This window comes from Trachurus trachurus (assembly GCF_905171665.1).
Source record: "Trachurus trachurus genome assembly, chromosome: 16".
In the NCBI taxonomy this organism is placed as follows: Eukaryota; Metazoa; Chordata; class Actinopteri; order Carangiformes; family Carangidae; genus Trachurus; species Trachurus trachurus.
Window position 1 is genome coordinate 12407825 of NC_139902.1, and position 27928 is coordinate 12435752.

General features: G+C 43.6%; 2 protein-coding genes across 2 annotated transcripts; both read left to right on the forward strand.

Annotated features, from left to right (window-relative positions):
- The first annotated feature begins 4848 nt into the window (after positions 1–4848).
- LOC310998756 (uncharacterized protein) lies at positions 4849–9616 on the forward strand. Its single transcript, XM_083988940.1, has 6 exons — positions 4849–5013; positions 6959–7311; positions 7440–7515; positions 7891–7969; positions 8360–8543; positions 8669–9616. The coding sequence occupies exons 2-6, from the start codon at positions 6961–6963 to the stop codon at positions 9293–9295; spliced, it is 1317 nt and encodes a 438-aa protein (XP_083845066.1). The 5' UTR covers positions 4849–5013; positions 6959–6960; the 3' UTR covers positions 9296–9616.
- An 8974-nt stretch (positions 9617–18590) lies between these two features.
- Positions 18591–27920, forward strand: prpf3 (PRP3 pre-mRNA processing factor 3 homolog (yeast)). Its single transcript, XM_083990174.1, has 17 exons — positions 18591–18757; positions 19191–19335; positions 19795–19925; positions 22802–22969; positions 23074–23160; positions 23282–23544; positions 23663–23781; positions 23867–24054; positions 24200–24366; positions 24467–24549; positions 24874–25017; positions 25106–25205; positions 25324–25437; positions 25534–25652; positions 26711–26788; positions 26878–26933; positions 27033–27920. The coding sequence occupies exons 2-17, from the start codon at positions 19191–19193 to the stop codon at positions 27180–27182; spliced, it is 2112 nt and encodes a 703-aa protein (XP_083846300.1). The 5' UTR covers positions 18591–18757; the 3' UTR covers positions 27183–27920.
- The last annotated feature ends 8 nt before the right edge of the window (positions 27921–27928 follow it).

Consider the following 27928-nt stretch of genomic DNA (forward strand, 5'->3'; position numbering starts at 1 on the left):
GGAGTGTCAGAGTGATGTGTTTCTCATGCACCACATCCCAGACAAGATCTAAACCAGGCTGTGTGCATGTACTGCAAATACACTCACCGCCACAGTGTGTTGCAGGATTTGAATATTTTAAAGAGGCCTATTGTTATTGCCGATGCTCCATATGTTCAATGCATAAACTATTACATAAACTTGCATCATTCTGATTTACACTTTACATAGGCTGTGTGACTATTGTGGCTTTGTTTGTTGTATCCTGAACAAAGACTGGCTGTGAATAATGTATGTTTAAATGCATGTTTATAATTTCCAGTAGCCTCTGTGTCTATTACAAGGGTTATTACATCTGTACTTACTGTTCTGTTACCTAAACTTTATTGACTTGTTGCGTTTTGGACACAAGAGGGAGCCCTCTCCACGTGACATGCTGCTGAGTCTTTGAACGGAAAATCCACCCTAAAACACAATTTACATTGTGCAACTCATCATACATTGTCATGATTGGTTTGTGAGCCTGTGTGAGTCCATTGGTATTTCCATCATCAATGGAAAAACTACCACTGAAATTCTGATGCTCAGGTTAATAATAGAGGCTATAATTTGAAACCTTTTGTTTTACTCAATCACTAGAATAAGATATAGGCATCAAATACATCTAAATTGTGTTTTCAGGGTGGAGTTCCCTTTAAAATCAAGAGTCTTTTGATCTGGATTACATCACATTGTGAAGTCAAGGATAAATTTAAAACATTAAAATATAACTGCAAAGGTTACATCACTCTCTGCTCAGTGCATGGCTGGTCCGGAAGAGTCACAACCACTATGTCTATCCAGATCGTTAATCAATGTAATAACCATAGTCCATTACCTATCCAGTAATTGATTATAACTTTCCTGTTCCGATCAGTTATCTCTTGCTTTATCAAATAAAAACATCGATTAAAATTGTGTTTGTGATTTTGGAAAAAAAAAAAAGTCTTTATATCTCAGGGCTCAACAACGCCTGTACACCACCGTCTCTGTATGGATGTTAGTTGTCATCACATCGCTTAGGAAGCTTTCGATCAGTCCCGTGCACTAATAACTGCTCTGCTCTCTGGGTGTAACAGTGATTTGTTACACTGGCATTGAATAGTTCTCACAGGAACTTACTTTTATTACCTCCACCATCTCCGTGTGTGTGTGTTTGAGCGTGTGCGCAGGCGCCTGCTGCTCCATCCTTTCACACTGTGCACCGCTCCTCTCAAACGTGAAGCGCTTCAGCCAAATTATGCAACAGCAGTAACTGTCGTCGGCTTCCCATTGGTCGCTCGGCGTTCCATATACGGGCGTGGCTAGAGCGTCGTCGCACGCCATTGGCTACGTCCACCCGGGGGGCGTGTCGGTTGATTTCATTCACAAATCTTACCAACGGACCGTCTCTCCGACATGTGAAGATCCCACTGTTTACTGTTGAACACATGTCTCCGCTGCACAAATGTGAGCAGGGAGAGACGTCGCAGGCTCGGCGGAGGGATGGAGTTGGACTGGTTCTCAGACCTACACGTCAATGGTTTTTAATTAGGGTATTATTATTTCCAACTCACATGTGTTCATTTACTGTCGGATTACGTACATAAATATGGTCCCGTAGCTATGGATGCACAGCTGAGTTACATCCATACGTTTTGATGAGAAACTGTTATGAAAGTGCTGTTCTACCAATGCCAATGCAGAACCCATCCTGACTGACAGGGAGATACTGATCAATAATTGTGTGATCGCTTTGTGCCATGATGTCTCGAACCACATTTAGTGCTTCTCATCATGGCCTGAAATATGAACTGCACTGTCTAGGCACAGAGGCAGTTACACACATAACAGTTTAATCTTGTTCCTTTGATACAATTGATCGACCATGATATGTGATAACTGACCCAGCTAATCCACCTCCTCTAAAGTAGAGGAGGCTGCAGACAGACAGACAGACAAACGGGCTGGCTGGCAGACAGGTGCAGTGCAGAGAGGACCAGCAGCAGCAGCACCACCAGCACCAGCACCAGCACCAGCAGCACCACCAGCAGCACCAGCAGCAGCAGCAGCAGCAGCAGCACCACCAGCACCAACAGCAGCAGCAGCACCACCAGCACCAACAGCAGCAGCAGCACCACCACCAGCACCAGCAGCAGCAGCAGCAGCAGCAGTGTGTAATTGTTTCCCAGCTGTCCTGGTTTCCAGGTGAAACGTGATATGTTGCTGGGCCTCTGCAATGAGAGTCAGGACACAGTTTACAGTTTAGTCTCTCTTTAGGCCTCTGTCTTCCCTCAGGCAGATCAAATATCTGTTGTGGTGTCTAGCCCTCACCACACCTGCTTATGGCCTTACAGAAACTCCCGAGTGCTTTCACTACCCCAATGCCTGCACACTTTCACAATGAGCAGCTCTTCAATGCGTGTTAACATTATGATAATCAGTATAACTGTGTATTCCCCCATTGATCTCACTCAGCCCTGTCCACTATATAAACCACAGCACTCTGCAGCACTGGTCAGCGTGTCATTTGAGGATATGAGCCCATCTCCAATCTATTGATCGACAAATCTTTTATATTGCATCGTAACTTCGAAGTCAATGTAATATTTTATTCCAGATGTGCATTACTCCATTTCTATCCTCAGTAACCTATAAGAGCAAGGCTCTGTTTGCCATATTAGGGTCCCATTGAACGCACTGCACTTTGACCCACTTCATCGACTGCAGCACCATCCCTAGGCTTAGGCTTAACATGGTCATTCCTATTGAATTCTCAAGCATGTCAATACAAGGGGCAATGATGTGAAGGCGATGGAGAGAAAAACACACACACACACATCAGGTGGGGGGTTGGGACTTAGGGGGATGGGAGATGGGAGATGGAAATGATGGGGGTGGTCTTCAGCACTCATGAACTCAGAGGAGGTTCAACGGGTTCATGTGCTGCAGAGGAATGCTGTTGGGGATGGAACGCTTTTTTCTGTTGACCTCGTCTCTGTAACGTATACACAAACAGGAACCTTTTCCCTGGGTTTACTATTACCAAAGGTTAAACATTATTGTGTTTGGACAACTAAAGAGGGTGGTTTCTCGGCTGGTGTTGAGGTTACTGACTGGTTGGACATAGTAACAATGCTTGAAGACAGGTATTGTCAATCACACAAGGACACAGCTTGCTGTGTGCGTGTTGAGGAGAGGGTCAGTGGGTTCATGTGTATGTTGTATGTATAGAGGGGGAAGGGAAGCCCCTTCCTCCCTGACATGCAAGGCGCTTAAAGGCACCCACCACTCCTCATGCTTCAACCTGGCATTTCACATCTAAAAATACCAGTAAAATCCACCATAATAACTGACCTGCAATTAAAGTCTTATGGGGTGGGGGAAATACCAATACATCTGATAAGTAGAGAACAGATGAGTTCTGTGTGTGTGTGTTTGTGTGTTTGTGTGGTCTATACATACTGCTATACTGCACGACATGTTTCAAGAGGAGGGTCATTGGGTTCACTATGTAGTATGTAGTAACCTAAAGCAGAGGGGGTAGGGTGGCTGTTTCCATACCATAAATCACGAACGTAGAAACAAAGCTGCCACTTTTTGCTCTCTATGTCACAATGTTATTGATGTGATGTCAATTTAACAATAGAGCCCCAGTGACATTTGATAAAAACATGATCTTTAAAATGAAATTAAACATGACATAGGGCATTCTTTTCACATTTACGTCTTATTTTTGAGTTTTGTTTTCAAATTGTGCTATGAGAACAATGACAATCCTTTTTTTCTTTTCTTTTTTAGAATTAGACTCCATGTTAGAGGATGTGTGATGTTAAATCTCTCCGTCGCAAAGCCTGTTTGTCAGGTAAGCGTACAAGACAACTGGGAATACAGAAAATCCACATCTCCCATGGCAAAGCTGGAAGCAAATTACAAAAATATAACAATAATAATAATAATAATACATTTTTATTCAAAAAATAGGTAGGCTATATTATCTAAGATATCTCAGAAAGGGTTGACAAGTTGTGTTTGGGGAAAAAAACGTATGGTCTATTCCAGGTAATGTTGCATAACCTCAGCCACTTAAAATGATATATTTCTGTTACTGCTCCGTTGCTGTCAGAAATGTCATATCTTATTGATATTTTCTCCTGCAATGTCTACAACATAAATCTACTGATGATTGACTTTATTCCTATGGAGCTGAAAAGAAGGAAGTGGGAGCAATCTAGTGTAGGCCTATATTTATCATTGTTTAATAATGATACAACCCAACAACCAATAATACAGAAAAATATCTTATTTATTTGAAGGAGGTGGAGTCATCAACATTTTTCTGCAGCTTCTTGGTTCTGCGTCTGTTCGATCAAACTAAATCAGTGTGATCGGAGCTTGGTTGCAGAATATTTTTTAATATTGTGGTGCGTTCACACCGTGCGCGTGGTTTTGTGTTTTAGGTGTGAGTGTGAGGGGGCGGGGTCATCAATACTGTGTACATCAGATGCATAGAACATATAGTGCGTATCTCGTGCCGGCTGACGCCGTGCGTGTAGTGCGTGCATGTGTTTACACCCCGCTCGCGGTAGTAGCTGCAGCTCTGCCCACACCATACACACGAGCTACACATGAGTGGGCTGGACCGTGAGTGCCCGGGCCGCCGACCAATCAGCGACGAGTAAAGCAATCACTGGCTGAATGGGTCGACCAATGGCGCGCGCCGCCGCCGGGCCGGCAGCCAATAGAATGCGCGCAAAACGTGGGCACGTGGATCCGCGCACATGTTGACGCTCGTAAAGTGACGAGAGAAAGAGCGAGCAAAGACACACCGATGAGCGGCGGCCGGGCGGAGCGACGAGAGCTGAGGCTGGGCGCCCCGATGCAGCTCCAGCGACGGACCGAGAACTGACGGACTTGCCGTTACAAAGTCGGGAAGAGAGCCGATAATAACGCTCGTTTGTGGCAGCTGCTGTGGTTTTTGTTTTTTGTATTTTTTGTAATCCCACGTTACTGAGGGTGAGTGTGTTTTTGTTTTCTCGCTCACGTTTCCCGAAGTTCGTAGTGCAGCCTAAAGGAATTTCCTGTACCCCCATATCCTCTCTCTCTGACTGTGTGCTATAATTTATTGATAAACCTATTTACCGTAGCTTGTTGACAACCATTTTTTAAATATAATTTATTATCAATTGTTGTGTAACACTGTGCTATCCGCAGGACTTTAATATCGTCTTAACAACACAATAAGAAACCATATCGCAAGCGTAGCCTATGTTTGATAACGTTATTCGCTTTGTTGCCATGTCACCCAGATTGATTTCAGATGTTTTAAATGGTGTTGTCTTGGTTGTAAATGTACAGGACGTTTTATATGAAACTGTGCGGTGTGTAGTGTAGTTATAGTTCCTGTTGTGGTGGTTGGTTGGTTCACCCTGGTGCGCAGACACTAGACACACACACACACACACACACACACACACACACACACACACACACACACACACACACACACACACACACGCACACACGCACGCACACGCACGCACGCACACACACAGGCAGCCAGCACCTGAGACGCAGCCTCATGGTCCATGCCTACCTGTGCAGGCTGTTACCGACATATGCACCATCCCACCCCACCCAACCCCGTCCCCATCCCGGCTGTGGACCAGACCAGGGAGGGGGCGTTAGAGGGAAGGAAAAAAAGAAAAGAAAAGAAGAAGGAATGAGGACTAAATTGAATTATAATTTTGTCCCACTATTTGTTTTTAGTTGACTCATGAAAAATGTTTTTAAAATATGGTTTTAAGGAGGGAGCAACCAGCCATCAGACACATATAAAATGTGAATGGCAAGGCATAGGTCTGTTGGAAACGCTGAACAGGGTGGACTCTGAGTGATTTTTGTTCTTTTTGTCTCTGTGTGGGCACACTCCTAAAATTAAAAAAAAAAAAAAAAAAAAATCAGTATCACTCCTCTTTGTCTGTGAGTGTGTTTGACTATATTTTTGTCACATTGATAAAAAAAGCTGTGTTGGTGTGTGTAGCGGCAGAGAGTATTCCTCTGACCCCTCTAATTTTCCCCTGCTGTGTTGGTGGGATCAGAGACCAGCAGGCACTCAGAGATTACAGAGAGAGAGAGAGAAGGAAAGGAAGAGGAGAGGTGAGAGAAAGGCACATGGGCAGAGATACAGAATGTAAAATGTGAGTAAGAGAGGAAGAGGAGGAGGAGGAGGAGATGGGCTGGTCTGGTCTGTGGAAGAGGAAAGGAAGAGGAGCTCTGTGTGTGTGAGTGACTGTGTGTGTGTGTGCGTGCGCATAACGAACAGGATGAGCTGAAGGCAGAGCAGAGAGAGATGAGAGGCATACAGAAATGCAGCCGGAGAGGAAAGAGAGAGGTTTGTGTGTCTGTATGTGTGTGTGTGACTCCAAGGGGGGATGGAGAGCAAGCCCGAGACAGAGAGGAGGGGCTAGAGAGAGCACCGGAGGCAGTGGGGGAGAGAGAGAGAGAGAGAGAGAGAGACTGCCTATTCTGATTTCACTACTCTACAATCTCCCATCCCCCTCACATTTTACTCTCCTCTCCAGTCTCCAATCTCCTCAATGGGAGCCAGACATGCACTACCATTGTGTGCCTACTGCCTAGCCCCAGTCCCCCTCTGCACCATGTTAAAGTAGGGCACTGGTATACCCACCATTTTGAGTAATTGGGGTTATTATTTTTGGGAGAGAGATGGGCTAAAAAATGAGCTTTGCCAAATGGAAAGCAGTTCTTTCACAGTGATTTTTGTTTATTTGCCTTTTGATTCTTGTTTGTCTTCACATGGCCTGTCTCTCAGAGTTATAAACGTTCTTGTTTCTTGTGTCAGTCAAGTTTTTTTTTTTTGTGTGTGTGTGTGTCTTTCTAAGATAAGTCAACTGTCATAATAACCCTAATCCCCCCACTGGTGCTGCTTCCCCAACAGCGATGCAGTCCCAGGGCAGCACTTCCTCCCAGCCCTCCTTCGACTCCCTGAGCTCCAGCGACAGCCTCTTGTTCAGCGACTCGGAGCAGGCGGAGGACGACACGGATGTCTTCCTGACAGACGGCTCGTCCTCCGTGATCATCGGCGAGGCCAGCGGACCCTCAGCCAATGGGGACGGGGGATCGGAAAGTCCCGGGTCCCAGTGGACGTGTGACGGCTTCACAGACAAAGAGGAAGAGGAGGAGTCGTACAGGTTGCAGAGAGGCGGCAAGGCGGCTCGCATCGGCCTGGATGAGACGGACCGTACGAAACCGATCCCAAAATCAGAGGGAGATCTGCTGTTCGCTCAAAAGGTACGGGACAGGGGATGACAGAGCGGCGTGTTTGTGTGTGTGCTGAGACGAGCCCAGCAGACTGACTCAGACAGCAAGTCCTAACCCAAACTCGGTAGTAATCTGTCTTCTCTTCCTCTTCCTGTCAGTGTGCTGAGCTGCAGGGTTTTGTCAGGCCCCTTCTGGAGCTGCTGAATGGACTGAAGAGGGGCCGATTCGACCGCGGTAAGCAGCCCTTACACTACGTCACTGCCTCCAGACGAGCATATGTGCAGACTGGCAGCTAAACGTGTAGATGCTGAACTCACGTTTATACGATCCGATCGGCCTGCACACAGCAGAGCGCCTGTTCCCCTGTGCAGCAGCCTGTATTGACGCAGCCTATTGATGTAGTCCAAAGTGCAGCATGTGTGAAGCGACAGTCTTTGCGGCTGACTCATCAGCACTCGGGAGTTTACTGATATCACAAGGGAAAGTGGTGTGTGCACGCCTATAAGTGTGAGACAGAGAGAGACTGTGAAAGTCTGAATAGTTGTGCATTTATTGTCGGTTTTAGAGCATCAATGTCTTGACTGGATGAATATCTTTTTTGATTGACAGGTTTGAGTAGTTTCCAGCAGAGCGTTGCCATGGATCGTATCCAGAGGATTGTGGGAGTTTTACAGAGACCCAACATCGGGTGAGTTGTCATCCCACATTGTCCCACCGTCCACCTCAGTGTTTCCAACAACCTGAGCCTCATTCTCATCTTGCCTCTGTATCATTAGACACCAGATCTTAGCTGGATTTTTTGATTATTGAATTGTAGTTATAACAAGAACGGACCAGTGTGGTAGTCTTCTGTTTCAAGTCTCATCTCCTGTTCCATGTTTTATTGAGCAGTCCTCGGGGTAGGTAGAGTTACAGCATTCACAGGCAGTGCAGAGGAACACCAAACTTCACAGGGACATTTTATCTAGATTTATATACGGAGGCCAGAATAAACATTCAGATGTTTTGCTGGGACAGAATTGCCATCTGTTCCTCACTTGACATTGACATCTCCTCTTTTCATGTTCTTGTCTTCCAGGGAGAAGTACCTGAACACTCTGCTCCAGGTGGAGATGATGTTAAAGCTTTGGTTTCCTCAGATCCCCACTCTGCCTGTCTCTGCAGCCTCCAGCGTCGCCACATCCCCTGCCCGCTCCCTCCAAGACACCACCGGCTCCACCCCACCACACAAGCACAGGGATCAGTTACATATTCCCGTCAAGGTGAGAACAAACGCATTCCTCTGTGTGTGTGTGTGTGTCAAAGAGCCTTCTCGTGCACAAACCACCGGCGCCATCACCACAACGTCCATACTCACTTGCAAATTACTCTCCTGCTCATTTTGCAGAAGCGCAGACTCAGCTGGACCGGCACAGACACTCCCACGCCTTGTGCGTCGCTTCCCAAGTGCCCTCGTGTCAGTGCAGAGGAGAAGAGGGTGAAGCGAGATGAAGAGGAAAGGGACGACCCCCCTCCTCCTCCTCCTCCATCACTGGCGTCTGAAATGAGCCAAAATACGCCCGAGGAGGCCAGTATCAGCCAGCCAAATGAGGAGGACACAAAGGGAAAGGACAGTAACGGTGAGGAAGTAGGCAAGCTATCAAAGTACAAAGCAGGTCAAAGCTCTGAGCCGAGCCTGACGTGGGTCCACGTCGCCCCCATCCTGTCCCCGCGAAAAGCCTGCCCCTCGCACGAGGGCACGGCCGCATCAGGCAACAATGAGAACCAGCCTGTCGCCGCCATCCCCCCGCCCAGCAGGAGAGGCAGCCCCGCCACACAAGACAGCTCCATCTCCTCCACCACAACCTACAAGCACTCCAAAAACATAAAGAAGTCGCCCAGGTGCCAAAGCCAGCCTGTTGCTGGACAACAGAGTGAGAGTGAGACCGTCGAGGCCTGTCAGGGTCAAAGCCAATCTCCTCATGTCACACTTAAGCCTTTGCCCAGGGTGAGCCCCGCCCCCTTAGAGACCTGATGCATCCAACGAGCAAAGAGCCGGCAGCCTGGCTTTGTTACACCACCGAGCTAAAAGCTGCTGTGAGAGGAAGAAGGGAAGAGGCTGACGGCCTGTCATTATAGGAACATTAAAGAGAGGAAAGGGAGGAAAGAATTGTAGGTGCTTAGATGTTGAAGACAAACGATAGATGACACACAACCCCTCATCAACGCCACCGCTACAACAACAGTTATTTCAAACAACAGGGCGTATTTCATCGGATCAAAACAAACTGATAATAACAATCACACAACAGTAAAAATGGGCACAAAAGGTGGTTGTGGTTGAGTGGGTTTTTAAGAGAGAAGAACTAAAGATTAACGGCTATTTACAGGTTAATGACCAATAGGAGAGACTCTTGAAGAATTTGGATGAGCAAATGCGAGTTCCTCCTCAGCATGAAAACAATCAGTACACTGTATTCAGACATGACTGTTTCAGCAGACATCCGACTTGAGAGACATGCTCAATCAGAAAATAGAAAAGCTGATGTCAGTGTTCAGAATGAAAGCTTCCAAGGTTTTATTGGATGAGGTAACTCTTGTGAGGATGCTGTCCAGAGTGAGTAACACAGAACGGAGCTGAATTTGATTCCAGTCTTAACGGCAGGACGACACGTTGACTTTACATTCACTTGTAGATAGAACTGAGGTGTCTGACTTGAAGAGGTTTAAACAAAAAAAAACAAAAAAATGACATTGAAGTCATTTGAAAATCTTGTAGCTAGTGATGTGAGAAATCCAGTGTACAGAACGCAGCATTTACTGTACATGTGGTGGTGTGTTGGGAGTCATTGGACACTTGTGGAAAACATGATGTCATCAACTCACGAATGTAATCCAAGTAACGGTTCGGGGCACTTGGCTGGCAGATCGACGATCACGGCATCGAGGGAGGAGTGACATCGCGGCGATCAGAGGTCACGACTGCTCTTCTCGTCGCCCGACTGTCAAACCAACCGGTAATCAGCTTCACGACAAAATCCAAGAAAGACTTTTACAAAGACCAGCCTGAGGAAAAATAAGGACCACTCAAGGACATGTGACTCTGGAGTCCCACAGTTAATTTATTCATGTGTTGATCTGACACTGCTTTTATTTATTGTTTGTATTTATTTATTGGGCAGCTGAGTATCGCCTCCTGTGCGCTTGCATAGTTTGGCCTACAGTTTTTATTTTTTTGTTTCGAAGCGATAGGGAAGATGCTGTTGACAGTTTGTTTGTGGTTTTTATTGCTAACACGAGGAAACAAAAAACCAAGGATGTGAAATCCTACGATTGAACTATTGGACTACTGTGCCTTTTTACCAGGAAAAAAAACAAGCATTTGGTGCTTTTAGTGCACTCATACTGCGTTTCGATTGTTTGCTTGTATTTCACACAAACCAGTACACATTCAATCATGAAAAGCCTACATGTAGTCGTTTTTTTCATCTTGCTTCTGAAGTCACACACACGGCATCAAAACCCAACAGTCTCATCAACTATCTACTGCTTAATAACCGGCATCATCCAGCTCTAGTATTCTGACATCTATGGTTAATCCAAAACTGCCTACATCCTCTTCAGCTTTTACATACCACACCAACAGCAGTGGCTACTATCTGTCACGTTACTATATTAAAGTGAAGCCCTCCTTTGGGGCTTTTATATTGGTCCGGATAAACAGAGGAACAGACTGAACTGCACTCGTAGCTGGTGCATTTGAAAACTTGAAGAAAAAACAAAATATAAATGTAACCCTCTACTGCTGCTACTGTTATTCTAATTCCAGCTCTAATTTAGACATTTGATAGGAGGCTCTCTCTTTATTTGGGAATCTGGTCACAATATTCTTATGAAAGTCGGAGGGGGATATAGTGATGTGATTTGGATTTACTTATATTGCGAAAGAATTGTAAATATTTAGACTAATGTATTTTTAAATTGATATGAGTGGTTCATATGATATTTACATTAAGGGGGAGGTGGGGTGTCCACGTACTAAACCTCCTTTGAAAAAGCACCACATGTGAACACAAGAGCCACTGGCAGCCTCCATGTTACTGCCTACGTTTTTTTGGGAGTGCGGTGTGTGTGTGTGTACAGCCCTTCAGTCACAGAGCCAGAGTCAGACTGTCCTGCCCTGAAATGACAGCGAGACGCTCCAGACGCTGACTCTAGATCAGAGGCTGGGGGGGAGTCTTCCACCCAAACTCCTGTTTTTATACGGTTGTGGTTAAGACAGAAAAACCAATTGCACTTATTTTTCATTGTTAATGTCCTCTTTTTGGTTTTCATGTACGTTTTCTACTGCAGCGACCGACCACTGCTGACTGGTCAGAAATAATATGTCCTGTTTATTTTAGCTGCCTTCTTCTTCTTCTTCTTCTTACATTGTAAAAGCTGACTGTAGTCCCCCCCCCCTCTTCGCCCTGCCCTCCCTCCCCTCCCCCATTCTGCTGCATTCGTCTGCTCCTGCCCTCTCTCCTTCCTTCAATCTCCCTCTACCCCGTTAGGATCTTTTTCTTTCCAAACTTAAACTCTTGTCTTTCTCTCACCCCCATCTTTACATGATATTACTCTTCTGGCTACTTTTTTCAATAATGATACAAAAAGGAAGAACTCTTTTAATAAATGACACATTTTTGAAAGCCGAACTGTCTGCTGGTATTTTTTTGTGCACATTTTTGGGGAGTGTTTCGTGCCCACACGTTTTCATATTTGTGTGATTGTTGTTGTTTTTTTCCAGCCATGAAACGATGGCGATGATGTGTGAGCGGGACTTGTTTTTGGAAAGCAGGTCTCACTAAACAGATGTGAGACTCGATGGGGTGCAGATTTAGAGACTGTACATTTTGAAGTGTGCGTGCGTGGGTGAGGTGGGGGGGGGTTGGCGAGTGGTGAGAGGGCTGGGAGAAGGAGGGGCGACAGGGTGTGAGACTAGAGCCTCGGTAATCTGACTGGCAGTAGTAGGGGGGCTGGCTGATCCTCTAACCAGCTGCTACTACAGAGCCCAAACACTACTGTAGCTTTTATATGCCTTCATCGTTAGATCACAATGAGTAAACACGTAAACATCTCCAGCAGAGAGGAGGCCGACGTGGTTGTGTTGTATTCCAGCTGCTGAAATACAAGAGTCAAACATAGGCTGCTTCAACCTGATCTTTGCTTCCAGGCATGGTGAAATAAAAAGGAAAGGGAGAAAGTCAAACATTAACTGTGCTCCTGTAAAACTTTATGAAACTACATAAATATGTTGCCTGAGTCATATTTTCTATTCATAAGATGAGGTGTGATTCAACCATAAAGTTTAATCTTGCAACATGATCGAAGAGGAAACAAAATTTACTGAAATCTCAAACACACAATGCATTATATATATAAATCTGGCAAATAGGCTAACTGTCTCATATGAGTCTAGAATTACTAATTAATTGATTTGTTGATCAGGAAAGCAGTTTTTAAATAATTTAAACCCCAAATCCAGCAAAATAATATCTAGGAGATTTTATATTTTCAGCTTAAATCTGAGGATTTGTTACATTTCTGTTTTATATAACAGATAACTGAACTGGATTCTGGGCTGTGGGGGGAACATAAAATTCTTTAATACACATCAGCATTATAACAAATAACAATTATTTTCCCCTTTTGGTTGATCTGCAATTATTTCTTGGATTAATTAAATATTTGTTTATAGAATGAAAAAATATCAGTGATAAAATGCCCGTCACAGTTTTCCTGAGCCCGTTTTTTCTCTCCACCCCAGCATCACATCCATGGATACAGCGTGCACATGGGCACGAGAGAGTGGCGGGGCGTATTTTAGGAGGGTGTGGTTTGATTTCTCTCAGCTCAGACAGGATGAAATCAGCCATGCTGCATGTACACACACACACGCAAACATAGCCGGAGTTAAAAACACGGATGCACACGCGTGCGCCCCTCCCCGTCACACGCTCTGACACACTGACTGGCTGATTCTGTGATGGGCCTGTCTCTGACACACTGACTGTGCTACATTACAACAACAGAGACCGCCCTCCCTCCTTCCTCCCCTCTGCCTCCCTCCCTCCCTCTCGGCCCCCCCTTGTATCCATGCAGTTTTTAGCAGAGAAGCCCTTGCCCTCCACCGCTCCCCCCCTTTTCTCCTCTGGAGGATGAAAACGAGGGGCAAGAGGAAAAGGACGGGAAAAGGATGTGTGGAGGGCGCAGGGAGGAGACCTAACCTCCCTTCAGTTTTGGGGAGCGTGAAGGACAGTCAGTTGTTTTTCCACATTTTTTGGTAATAATTCAACTACCTCCACACATCTGTGTGGTGTTTCTGCCCTCTACAAATTCATTTTGAAAAAGTTTTGGTTCCCCAATAAAATTATGTCTTTTTTTTTTTTTTAATGTCTACAATACTGGGAGTATTTAGTGTAAGGTTGAGACAATAATCCTTTGTTGTTATTGTGAGCACCACTAGGCTCTGTTGTTTTCACTTCCGAGTATCCAACAAGCATGTGTTGGTGTAACTGAGCGTGTGTGTTCGTGCATCAATAGGATTGCACATAATGAACTTAGTGCCCCTCTTATCCCTTGCTGTGTAGGTTTTAATTGTGGGTCCACATCCCGTTATTGGTTTTAACAAGTTAATGATTTAAGGGTGTCTGTCCGGTTGCCATGTGCTGTCTGCGTAACGAAGGGAATGACACAATGAGGCGCTTATTCACTTATTCCAAAAATCCCCCTCCCCCATAATTCACTGCACTCCAGTAAAAAAAAAAAACTCACGTGAGGTGAAGCCTCACTGTGACTTTACAACTGCACACAAATGCAGAGACATTGGTTGGAGCTGCATACTCACACACATGCTCTTACTCACCCCAAGTCCTCAGGGGGTTTTAGTGCCGACCAGTCCCAAAACAGCCTCCATGCTCATTAAAATTGCACAGTGGGCAGCCCTGCGATGGAAATCAGAGCTATTTCAAAGTAATTTCTGCCTTGCTAGAAGCTCACAGCGATGACGGGCCTTGGCGTGCCGGGGTTGAAGACTCTGCGCTGCCCACCATCTGTGGTCCCCATCACCATGATGTCACCAACAAGGGGACACAGTAGAGACAGGGATACAAGGACTACATTTTCAAGGACGCACGTGTATCCCATGACATTGTGTGTGATATTTGGGGCACGCCCGAGCTACAGGCAAATAACATCCTCATCAGTTTCTCTGGCCTGAATGTGCTTCTCGGGAGTCTGCCGCTCGTGATGACGGCATCTTACACGACTGCTCAATTATTCAAGCGTAGTGAGTGAAAGGGAATCACCAGATAGAATATAGTGTGGACAGAAAAAAGAGAGGTGCGTAGATGAGGCAGAGGTGGCAAACAGAGAGGGTAATGAATGAGGAAAAATGAGAGATAAAAGCTCGCATTCTGAGGAGACGATTTGGGATTTGGTACATGCACGTGCACTCACAGTGAAGGCCGGTGTGAAGTCAAGACAGCAGAGTCCCCTGAGATCGTATCTTCCAAGATGATTTACAGCCCCTGTCAGATACAATGAAATAAAAGTGGGTCAGCATGATGAAATATACCATAACCACACACTTGATGAATCAAAAAGCTATGCAAAGGAAAACGGGGAATATCTCAACTAAACTCATAAATTGTGCTCTTATGTAATATTTACATTGTAGCAATAAGGCACCTTAATGCACTCAGCTGACATCACATTGTGCATAATTGTTCAGCCAATGGAAGGAGACGCATGTGAGAGACTTCACAATTAGTGCTTTGCAGATTTTGGACTCGGATTAACTGAACACTAAATGCTTGGCATTCCAGTAATATAATAGATTAATTCATACAAATCTCACCACATGGTCCTACGATGCTGCGCTATGCTTGTTTCAGCTGCACAGGCAAAGTGGGGGTCATTGTGTTTGCCAGTGTGCATGCGTGTACATGTGTAAGCCTGTTTTGTTTTTGTATGTGTAGTTGTATAGAAATATCTGTGGTATTGTGATGTTATGTGCTGAGGTATCATTACATAATAGAGCAGGGTGAGGGTGGGGGTGGGGCAGACAGCACATGTGAGGTGCCAGCAAGGAATTCAGGTTGAGCACAGGTGATGGCGGTGATAGCTGGGTGGGTAAATGTGAGTGTGTGTGTGTGTGTGTGTTGTTTACTGGCCCACTGATCATTTGATTACAACCAGATTAAAGCATTATCCTTGTAAATGTCATGCACATCTTTAATCAGGTTGTCTTACTGAAATTAAGGTCACAATTGGACTGAGCTTCATGTATTAATCTCGCAAATAACTGTCTTGATATTGGGCTGACATGATGAATTAAACGTGTTGTTGATCAACAGAAAATTAGCTGGAAAATGTATTCAGAATTGTTTATTCATTTTATACAAACACCAAACGTTAAGTCACGGCTTTTAATGTGAGGAGTTCCTGAATTTCTGTATTCAATCACTGTAAATTGTTTTTTTGTTTTTGTTTTTTTTAGGATATAGAAATCAGAGGATGTCATGTCTATCTGACAGTTATTTTATTGACTAATTGATTAATTATTTGCAAAATGCTAAATATGCCCACTAAAAGATTACAGATCCCACTGTAATATTATGAATTTTCTTATTTTGCTTGAAATCCCCTAAAAGGATACAGGACAAAATGAAAAATATTCACACTCGAGAAGCTGAAACAACTGATTATTTATAGTTATGTGTGAAATGGTTTGAAATGACTTAGGCTATTTCAGCTCTTGACATCAGCTTGAATTGTGGAAAATTAGGGTCAAGCACTGGAAAATTGTGGACATTTTCCACAAATGTCTAACATTTCCATGGATCAAAGCAACATTAGTACAAAGAGAGAGACAGATTAATCAAAACATCTGTCAGTTGTAGCCGGTTTCTCATTCAGACAATGTTGTGCTTAGTTTCCTTTCTTTGGCTGCTGTGACTCTGTGCAGAAAGGCCAAAGAGTGAACTGGATCCAGTGTTGTGTTTGTATACACAAAGACGGTCGTGGTTGTGGTGGAAGCTCAAATTTCAGCACTGAAAAAAATATACATACAATGAAAGTTACTCAAATTCCCTTCTATTATTCTGCTGTGTTTATAAGAGGTTTCCTTTAAGCTACCAGATATCCTCCCACATACCAAAATGGAGCACTGCAAAACCATGCAAAAAGCACAGTCTGTCTATGTACATGAATTGGGCTGCGTGTAAACATGGATGTAAACAAAGTGAGTAAGTGAGTGAGTGAGTGAAAGCCAGAAGGTAAATAGTGAATGATGTATCCTTGATGAATCAGCAAGTGAGGGGGCTGATAGTGAGTGTGCTGTTCAGTAGGAGTAACTGCATGTAGCCGTAATGAATGGCTGACATGATGATGATTGTAATAACTCTGCAGAAAGGGCATGTCTGGCACACCATAATATGCCACGTATATACATTTTATACACAACATTAGCAGTGGTTTCCATTACATTAGCAATGTGAGTGAAAGCGTGGACGTGGTGTGTTGTAGAGGGAGGGGTGATTTGGCAGACTGGTGAAGCCTCAGGCTCACTGCTGCGGTCTATTCACACTAGCCTACTACAACTGCACTCAGTTGACCCACATCACGCAAAGATAGAGAAAAAATGAGGAGGCGGGCCTACAGAAGAGGAAATGCAGATCACCTGATAATCCCATGTTTTAACCGGGGACTGGGTTCATGACTGCTCTGTGGTTTATTGGGCAATAGCTGGGCAATGTTTCACTGTATGCTGAGCTAATGATAAAGGGAAATTATGGATAGGCCAACTAGTTTACTGGTGTAAACCAAGCCCTGAGCCATAAAAGTAGTTTCATTCAAAGTAGTTTGCTGCAGTTTATCTGGTCATTTTGTGGTTTATAATTAAAATGCTTCCAACATTACATCAACTTTGTGGTGCAAGAAAAAACATAAATGACGATGACTTATTAGCTGTTTATCGAGAGACATGAAACATACCAAATTTGGCCATTCATCATGAGCAACTGTAGCTGGCTATAGATGATTTTTTAAAAAGATGATTCATAATAATAATAAATGAATCAAAGCTGTTTGAGGAGTGGGAAAGCAATAATAAACTTGAGATACAAAAAAAAAAGAAAAAAAGAAAGAAAAAATAGATAAACTTCACAGACACTGGTCTAATCCTACTCCTGCTACAGATCCACAGAGACTCTATTTTGGACCAAAATTACCTCAGGTGAGTTTTCCCAAATTTACCAAAAGAATAGATCAATATCCCCTTGTCTTATAAATGCATAAAACATTGAAAGGGTTAGCCTTACAATGAATATAAACAAGCACATTTAGATGTAGATGATCCTGTTTCAAGTGTTACTGTACATTAGCTACACGTTTTAACTCAACCATTAAAGTGAGCTCTTGGCTTTAAACAGTATGTTTCCAACTATTAAACACATCAGATACTCAGGTAGGTTACTGTAGAAGATCTTACCCCCTCCTTTTACCAGGAACTCCTGCAGTGGTTCTGTAGATCAAGCAAAAACAAGGAGCACATGTCAGATATTTTGACTCAAGCTCCACAACCTCACCCAGATTATCTTTGACTGAATAATACTACCCCAACATAGCATACTATTGTAATAATATGTCTAATAATCTCAGTCAAATGTATTTTGGAAACCTTATCAGGGCTCTGATAAGATGGAGGTTTCCAAAATACATTTTAAAAACATGACATGACAGGACTTTGATGCTGGTTATAGGGCTCTATCTTAACCTTGGAAAACTTCCCTGTTCTTCTTTCTAAACGTTTGTAGGCTTTCCTTTAGGGAAAACACAAACTTTTAATAGAGAAAGTGTGTTTCTCTAAACCAGGGGTGTCAAACAGAATTAGACAAAAGACACAAGAGACATAATATTATTGAAATTGCACATAGTTTTCGCAAGAAAATTCAGGTTGTTCATAATATGTTTTGCAAAAGGATAAACATCTATGTACCGGCCCACTTGCTCTTCTTTGCACTAAAACAAAGACAAACATTTAGGGTTCTCGTTATTTAAAGGTTATTGTGCTGTTATTTCACTGGCCCGGCCCACTGCAGATCAAATTACACTGTGTGCGGGCCCTGAACTAAAGGTTTGACACCCCTGCTGTAAACCCTGGACTTTGATACCTGGAGGTTTTGTGAGTTTCCCAGAGACGCTGCTGGGCGGTGGTAACACTGAACTTCTCCTCCACGCGACTGCACCGAGATGCTCACGAAGAAGAAGAAGTAGCGTCGCGTGCTTCCGGTTCCGGGTCTTGGATCCGAAACGTTGTGTGAACGGCGCGACTTTAAGCAGAAAGTTTCACAGAAAACTCAGCAGTTTAAGTGTTTTATGCGTCTGAAACTTGATGATTTCTGTTTGACTTTTACATCGAAAACGGTCGGACAGAAGATAAAGGGACAGTAGAAAGGTCTGTGCGCTTTACTACGCAGTTGTTGGCTCATGTTGATGGCTGGCAGCTAGCAGCATGCTAACCCGAGTTAGCGCAGGCAGCCGGGGAGTTTTGGCGGATGTAATTGATTTTTAGCTTGTACGTTGCTTCTGGTTAGCACATCTGCTAGTAAGTCTAACATTACCCGTATCGACCAACATATAGTATGGAGGACTGATTGTGCGTGTGTTTTTAAGAGTAAATAATCCGAGAGCGTTTATGTTTTTGTTGCGGAAGCTATGAGCGTCAGAGGAGGGTTGTGTTGTGTTGTGTACATGTCGTCCTGTTTGGGACTTTAACTCAAGGGGATGATGAGACTGTCCAAAGCAGGATTAAAGTTCTGGTTGCATATTATTGATACAGTTTGACATGATTTGTTGTAAAGATTGAATTTGCTGTGTTTCGTCCGAAGATGTCTCTTCCAAAGCGGGAGGTGGAGGAGCTGAGGCCGTGGGTGGAGCGGACAGTGAAGAAAGTGCTTGGTTTCTCGGAGCCCACTGTGGTCACTGCAGCTTTGCACTGTGTTGGAAAAGGACTGGACAAAAGGAAGACCATAGGTAAGTGTATAGACTGGGTTTTAATCTATCTAGTACATCAGAAACACACTAGTGGGGGCCAAATCATTATATATGATATGATTGCCATGTAATACTTTCACCTAGCAACATCCAATGTGGTTTTTGGTATAATTTCTCTACAATTTAAAGTGATCTTTGTGCCGCTCTTAACACTGCTAGAAATTGATCTGAAAATGAATATGAGTTAAGATCCACAAAGAAATCTCCCGATTTCCAAGGTGACTGGTTTATTTAATATCCCTGTGGACTCTAAGATGATTGTTGTTTTGTGCTAGCAGTCTCATCAGTGTGAATAAAACATCAGCTTAAACTTAGTGTTCACAGTCACCATATTTGTTACTTGTGCACTTAACCCTTTAAAGGCACTCTGTGGTCATGTAATTGTATCATGATAGTGATTAATGGAGTATTGACATTTGACATTTGGTGACCCCTCAGACCAGCTGCGACCCTTCCTTGATGACTCTGCTGGAGGTTTTGTGGAGCGTCTTTTTGAAGCACTCGAGGAAAGCCGTACTGCGCGTGGCAACAAAGGAGCAGGAGAAAAGAACCGCAAGAGAGATCTGAAGGTACACAAACTCCCCAATATACATAATCAGTGTTTCCCCTATAATATTTTTTAGGCCCGGTGGTACCCAAGGAAAACCCTGAACAGACGAGGCGCGTGGGACAGCACGCACCCCCCTCTATTAAATATAAAAGGAGGCCCACATCAGGGTCCAACGTTAAGGTTTTTTCCTACTTTTTTCCTGTCGGGCAAGTACTTCTCAAATCTACTTGCCCCGTCTAAATTCTTACTTGCCCTGCCTAAGAGGGTTTTTTTCTGGCTGTGTGGTGCACACTTTAGCTCATGATTTATATCATACTAAAATCCATTTCCTGTTGACTATATACAACACTACACACCACTTCTTTCTTCAGAAAGCAGTATTTATCATTATTTATAATTACATTTAAATGGCAACCATTGCAGACATGTAAAATTAACTGCTATTTCACATTATTTGACCAGTAGCCTACCAGTTACACCCTCCGTCTCCTATCTGAACAGGTGAGCCACCTGTTTAATGCCTGATCACAGTTGAAATCTTGAACTGAAGGGCCTTTCATGGCCAAAAACATTAACCTGGGCAACATTTTAACAGATAGCTGGCTCCTCCAATCAGATTTTGCATTCACATGCTGCAGTGGACAGTGGACATTTTAGCTTCAGTATTAATTCAGTATCTAAAAATAATAATATTAGAAAGGACCAATTTAAAAAGGCATTTTTAAGATGAAAATGTTGGCCTTTTGAACTTGGTTGGGGCCATTTGACTTGAACTAGTACTGGAAATAGCCCAAACTTGTTCATGTTATTTTAGTTTATTGAGATGCCCCTGTAAAAACTCAAGGATGTGGGACATTGAAACAACAGTGCCAGGGAAGCAGCCAATCATCTAACCGCTGTGTAGTTCGGTTGAAGCACCGTCTCCACGTGTGTTTATTGACAACAGGGTTATAACCTGGACACGTTAGCTCGTCGGTATGGTAACGGTAACAGGTGACTGTTGCTGCGTGCGTCTGCCCCGAGTCTGAAGCAGCGACTCACGCCGCTCACCGTCAAACCAGAGCGATAGATATATCAGTTATATCTATCGCTCTGCGTCAAACACTCGGTGAAATCACAGATTAAATACGACGAGCCGCGAGCGACGTATAGTCCATCTCACCTGGTAGAGCACACCCGCTGCAGCGACCCAGTTCGATTCCACCCGACAGTCCCTTTGCTCCGCGTCAATCCCTCCTCTCACTCTCTCCCCCTCCCTGTCTCTCGCATGACGCGCGTCTGTCACCCACGATATTTTTTCTTTTTTCCAAGGCACCGTAGTTTACTTGTTATAAACCTCAACATCCCATAATATGCTCGCACACTCGTATCATTACTAGGCAGCGAAGCAGGTTAACTGGCGTTGCAGAACAGCGCTGCACAGAGCCTCCTAAACAGAAATGATTATTGATTTCTGAATGAATGGATATGTCCCTTATTTTTGCCATATTATTATTATTTTTTTGGCCTGGCAGTGCCCCTTGTTGGCCTGTCGGCCGCCAGGCCTGTACAATGGTGGGGGAAACACTGCATAATAATTTGACCTAAAGTGAGGGCATTTATTTTTCCAGAAATTATTTCTACATTAATATTTTTACAAAAGTAGTCATGTAAAGTCTAGAAATCGGATGTTGCCTTCAATCCTAAGGATGGACCTATATTTTGCATGGCATGACATTTTTACGATAATCGTAATCAGACTTATTTTTTGTCACCGATAACCGATGAAATACATTTATTTAAAATGCATTTCTTTGGCTCTGATGCAGCCTTCTCTCTGTCTTAAGTCACCACTCTCGGCTGTGTAACAATGTCCCACCCACTGAATTAAGATTTGTGTTGGAGTTTGTGTTATTCTACAAAAATTGAAGGTCTTTTTTATCACAGACTTTCACAGTGTACAAAAAGGAAACAAACAGTATGCTTTCCCTGTTAAAAGGGTTTTCTATGGAGTTTTTCCTCAGTCGATGTGAGGGTCTAAGGGCAGAGGATGTTGTTATGATGCCATGTAAAGCCCTTTGAGACAAACTACAAATGAATATCGGTTCAAAGTGTCGGTATCAATTTTTTGGCCCTGAAAAAACATCTGTCAATTCCTATTCATACACTGTACATAACTATACATTGCCCAGGTTACATTAGTCTATTATAAACCCCATCTGAAACCTTGCTTTACCCCCTGCCTAAAATGATGCGAAGCCTGCGAAGCTAGTTCAGGCAGACGACTCAAGCCGCGCCCATCCTGATCAGCTGATCAGTCACATGCTCTCCTCGCCCAGATAGGGCGGGCTATTTAAATCTCCCAGCTCACCTGCTCGCTCCTGGCTATGCTTCTGCTGCTGCGCCGCTGCTCTGCTTTCGCCGCTGCTGCTTCTGCTGCCCTGCTGCCCATGAGGTTTTGCAAACCCACCACCTCCCCAGCATCCACCTGTGGGCTCTGTCTCTTGATCCCTTGTGGGGGGTCAGCTTCATTCCCTGTAAATGTCTGGCAAGGCAGATCATTCAGGGAACGAATACGAGTCAGAGCCTGACGCCAAACCTGCTGCAACCATGCTCAAGAATATGCTATCCATGCTGTGCTTCAGCTTGCTATGCTTATGCTCAATAAATGATTTCTTCTCATTCCAGAGTTGTCTGATTGAACTTAAACAGCCTTTCTCTGAGACCATAACATGGAGGATTAGTTTAATGTTAATGCAGGGGTCCCTAAAAGCAGATTATTGACAAAAGCAGAAAATAACCACGTCAGTGTTGTAAACAAAAACTCTCTTTTGGTTTGGCCTATTGGTAAAATGTCACTACCTGATGATAATCAAATCCTATCGGTATTTTTGTGTTCTGACTGGTTGGTTGCAGGATGTGTTTGGTGATGAAGCTGATTTGGGTGCGATGCGAGAAACTCAGGATCCAGGAGATGGAACAGCTGCAAAGCGGAAACGGGTTCCTCGCTTTGAGGAGGTGGAAGAACCTGAGGTCATACCCGGACCTCCATCTGAGAGCCCTGGCATGCTTACCAAAATGCAGGTATGGTACTAACTGTTCTCTCAGCAACAATAAAGGTTATAGCTTATTAAGTTATTGATTTTATGAGCAATTATGATCTAATAAACCTTTCCTTGTATTAACAGATCAAACAGATGATGGAGGCAGCCACAAGACAGATCGAAGAGAGGAAAAAACAACTGAGTTTTGCTTCTACAGTTCCTCCTGCACCTGTAAGATTTTCTAAATTATTTCTTATGCTCAACATTGAGTATTAAGACTCTCAGGCAGTACGTTCAGCATAATACTTTTATCTCTGGCTGACCCTAGCGTTTGCCCCTTTCTACACCACAGTCACAAATGGATGCCTCTCCAGTATCGAGACTTCTTGGCTCTTCCGCTGCTCCAGCTTCTGGTGGTGCCTCCTCCATTGCTCCCTCACAGGCCGCCAGCTTTATGAATGATGCCATCGAGAAAGCCCGCAAGGCTGCTGAGCTACAAGCACGCATCCAGTCTCAGTTGGCCATGAAACCTGGTATCCTCGGAGCCTTGGGAAACACTGGTCCTCACAACCTAGTGGCACTAGCCAACCTGCATGCCATGGGAATTGCTCCACCGTGAGTCATGTCACAGTCTTCAGAGGATTTTGAAATCTAAAGAGGAAAAAAATATAACAATGTGCCGATGCAGCAGCGTGAAAATTGACTGTGTTCTCTGTGTGTCTCTCTTTTATAGGAAAGTGGAAATCAAGGAGGTGAACAAGCCAACTCCTCTGATTCTGGATGATAAAGGAAGAACTGTGGATGCAAGTGGCAAAGAGGTTGAACTCACACATCGCATGCCCACACTGAAAGGTATGATACAGCAGCTTAACTCCCACATATACAATAGTTTTTCCTGTTTGACTGTTTCTCAATTAATTTAAATTTTGGTGTTCAGCCAACATTCGAGCGGTCAAGAGGGAGCAGTTCCGTCAGCAGCTGAAGGAGAAGCCTGGGGACGACTTGGAGTCCACGTCCTACTTTGACCAGCGTGTGTTCATAACACCAGCTCAACGGCCTCGCAGGAGCTTCAAATTCCACGACCAGGGTCGCTTTGAAAAAATTGCTCAGAGGATTAGGACTAAGGTTGTATTCAACTCCTAAAATGCTCAGTGACAACAATTATAAGTGTGTAATAAGTGTTTGGAATATAATAGTTTGCCACCGTTGAAATGTAGTTCACACAGTTACTTGACTTTGTCCCTCCTGCTCTGATCTTCACCCCACTCAGGCCCAGTTGGAAAGGCTGCAGAATGAGATTGCTCAGGCAGCAAAGAAGACAGGAATCCAGGCATCCACCAAACTGGCCCTGATTGCCCCCAAGAAAGAGATTGGAGAGGGGGAGGTGCCTCATATTGAGTGGTGGGACTCTTTTATCCTGCCCTCAAACGTAGAAATGTAAGAAACAGCCGAACCAAAAGCACAAGCTGTGTGGCACAAATAATAGTTTGTTCATATTCAACCCTAACTGACATGTTTCTTCTCTTATCCTGTGTAGAAATGAGGACACAGACTTGGACCAGCTGGACCTCTTTGGTGTAACCAACCTGGTGGAACATCCTGCCCAAATTAAACCCCCTGGTAAGTGCTCACGGGATTAAATATGACAATATGACATTATTTGTATTCCTTTTCATGGTGTATTACAGAACAAAAAACCACAAACAAGTTGCTGTCGGTGACAGAAACACCTTATAGATGCATTTGGAAAATTCTCAGTATCTGTATGAAGAAATACCAGAAATATCTTTTTGGCATTTGGAAAGCAATGTTCAGATGTGTATTTTTGTCTTTGGAGGCAGCTACATTAATGAACTGTCTTCATGGTATTGATTTCATTACTACCATAAAAAATTACTTGAATGGTTTCAATATTTTGTGTTTTTTTTTTTGTTTTTTTTCCAGTTGACACAGACAAGCCGGTGACGCTGGGTGTATACCTGACAAAGAAAGAACAGAAGAAACTGAGAAGACAGACACGACGGGAGGGCCAAAAAGAAGTGCAAGAGAAGGTTCGTCTTGGACTGATGCCCCCACCTGAACCCAAAGGTACCCACACGCAGGACACCACAATATAAAGATTACTATAGCGTCGGATTAAACGTAACGTAACTGATGTTTGTCTCACTTTTCTCAGTACGCATCTCCAATCTGATGAGAGTGCTGGGGACGGAGGCGGTACAGGATCCCACAAAAGTAGAGGCCCATGTCAGAGCTCAGATGGCAAAGAGACAGAAGTTAGTAACACAATAATCTTCTTATTTAATGTACACTTTTCCCCACTTACCGTAATGTGTGATTATTCATGAAGAGTAAAAGCCTTCAGGTTTCCTAATTCTGTCTCCCTCCCTTCAGGGCCCATGAGGAGGCCAACGCCGCTCGCAAACTAACAGCCGAGCAGAGGAAAGAGAAGAAAGTCAAGAAGTTAAAAGAAGACATCACTGACGGTGTTCACATTGCAGTGTATCGGTATGTGTTTGTAGGAAAAGAGCAAATATTAAGTGCAGCATTTTTGTCTCGTAATGTAGATGTGTCTAATTTTAGCACCTCTCCCTTCCTGTACAGGATCCGTAACCTGCAGAATCCCGCTAAGAAGTTTAAAGTGGAGGCTAATGCCAACCAGCTGTACCTGACGGGCACAGTAGTTCTGCACAGAGACGTCAACCTTGTCGTAGTGGAGGGAGGTAAGGGCAAAAAACATGAGATACACCACAGTGTACAGAATAATAATTTTCAGGCATTTTACAATAGCATTAGCATTCTTGGAAACTTGTTCGTTGCTCTTAAGTATTTTTCTATATATATTATTCCACAATTGACACATGCTTCTTAATGTTTGCTGTGGTCAAAGGAAGATCTCTGGGGTTGACATTCAATACCAATCATTCATATTCACAATTTCCTTTAAAAACTGCAGATTTTTCAGATTACAGATTTTATTTAATTTTTTTAATGGGAACAGTACATATTAATGAACACTTGTGTAAATATGTGGGATTGTGGCCAAGTGGCTAATTTCCATCCCCAGTCCCATTGGCAGGTTGATGTTAAACATAAAAACATGAAGATAAAAGCACAAGAGGCAAGACTACAACAATAGACAATGCATCATGATAACACCTTGACATCTTACCCAACATACCGGTATATGACATGAACAACATACGTATATTAATTGGCCAAAAAGTATTAAGGGGACCAAGAGATCACAGAACAGTTATTAAGTGCTACAGTGCTAATTAAAGTGCTATGTGCTAAAGCGACGAGTGCAAAATTAAATTTAATCTGATTGCACAATGCCCCAATAAAGTGCAGGATTGACTTAAATTGCACTATGCCCATGGCACACGATTGCACATGCAGGTGTGTGCAGGAAACACTGCATGTCTCCAAAACTACTACCAAATCAGGCAGGTTTCCAGGATGTCAAGTAGCCTACTCATTTCACTGTAACAATTGCCGATGGGAACCGGTGTCAAGGAGAAGAAAAAAAAATCGATCACGGACATCATGATCGATTACCACGGCAATGATCAAAGCTTCAAAGCTTCGATTTTTTTGGGTCGGCCCTAGTGTGTGTATCAAAAAATGTGTTGATGGATCTATTTAGGGGACTGTGACATCTCCATTTACCGTTCTGTTTATCCTCAGTTTTAATCAGTTGCTCTGTGTGAAATTAAAAATGTAAGAAACTTAAAACTTAAATGTGTGTACTTTTACTTACTATTTTTTTTTGTTTTAGGTCCTAAATCTCAGAAAAAGTTCAAGAGGCTGATGATGCACAGAATCAAATGGGTGGAACACAACAGTAAAAGGGATGGTAAGAGTGACTTGTCTTTTTGCAACACTTATCATGTGTTTGTGCTTTCTCAGGAACACCAAAGTCCTTACCGTTTATCCTTTTATCAGATCCAGATGGTGATGACGATACAAAGAGAAACAACAAGTGTTGGTTGATTTGGGAGGTGAGTGTTCTCATATTGCGCTTTCATAAATATTTGGTTATCGTTGTTTTGTTTCATGATCTCTTATTCAGATATAGTAATTCCTTTTTCTCTTTTCAGGGAACAGCTAAAGAGCGTAGTTTTGGGGACATGAAGTTCAAGCAGTGCCCCACAGAGAGCATGGCCAGAGAACACTTCAAGAAGCACGGCACAGAACACTATTGGGACCTAGCTCTCAGCCAGAGCGTGCTGGACACCACAGATGACTGAAATCTGCCTGCAGAGCAAATAGTTTTACCCGGCGCCAGAACCAGACCACCCACCCACCTACCCCACCTCTCCCTACACGGCCCCGCTCAGACCAACAGCCTCACCGTCAGTTGACCTTCACTGCTCGCTGGCTGCCTCCACCTGGGGACAAACTTTTATCAAGAGACTTTGACATAGAAAAAGGAGGAACAATAAAACCTGTGTGGTTGTGTTTGTGAGAATGTGACAGATCAGGGTGCGTGTAGGACAGTATGTGTGAGTGTCTATGCCCACATCAGTGTTCATGTCTTTTGGTGGTAGGCTCTTCAGTCACATATTGTTATCTGTTATTGGATAGATAACGGTATGCAAATCCGATACCTAAGGTTGTATGCGATGAGGAGAAACTGTGTTAGACTATATTGTGACTGAAGTTTTGTGATAAAATGCCCATGTACACTGATAATAATCCTTGTTTGAGCTCAGCTGTTAATAATAAAGCACCCCATCAGTGCAGAGGGCACTACTGGGCTAACACACTTCGATTTCACTTTTTTTTTTATAAACACCCATAAGGACAAAACCTGGAAAGATCCACGGCTAATATTAGAAAATTGAATTGAGACATTGTTACACGCATATTAAAATAGAATTTGATGGTCCCAAAAGCTTTTTTCTTTTTTCTTTTTCTTCTTCATTTTGGAAGTAAGGGTCACCTCCAGTTATATTTCCATGTAAAATATCAGTCGCAGCCTTAAATAAACAAC

Bases quoted from the DNA above. Each gene is read 5' to 3' on its own strand.
- LOC310998756 (XM_083988940.1), top strand. From the start codon at position 6,961: ATGCAGTCCCAGGGCAGCACTTCCTCCCAGCCCTCCTTCGACTCCCTG. The intron at 7,312-7,439 runs GTACGGGACAGG...TCTTCCTGTCAG, and splicing joins ATCTGCTGTTCGCTCAAAAG to TGTGCTGAGCTGCAGGGTTT. The intron at 7,516-7,890 runs GTAAGCAGCCCT...TTTGATTGACAG, and splicing joins GAGGGGCCGATTCGACCGCG to GTTTGAGTAGTTTCCAGCAG.
- prpf3 (XM_083990174.1), top strand. From the start codon at position 19,191: ATGTCTCTTCCAAAGCGGGAGGTGGAGGAGCTGAGGCCGTGGGTGGAG. The intron at 23,545-23,662 runs GTGAGTCATGTC...TCTCTTTTATAG, and splicing joins GCCATGGGAATTGCTCCACC to GAAAGTGGAAATCAAGGAGG. The intron at 25,653-26,710 runs GTAAGGGCAAAA...TTTTTGTTTTAG, and splicing joins CCTTGTCGTAGTGGAGGGAG to GTCCTAAATCTCAGAAAAAG.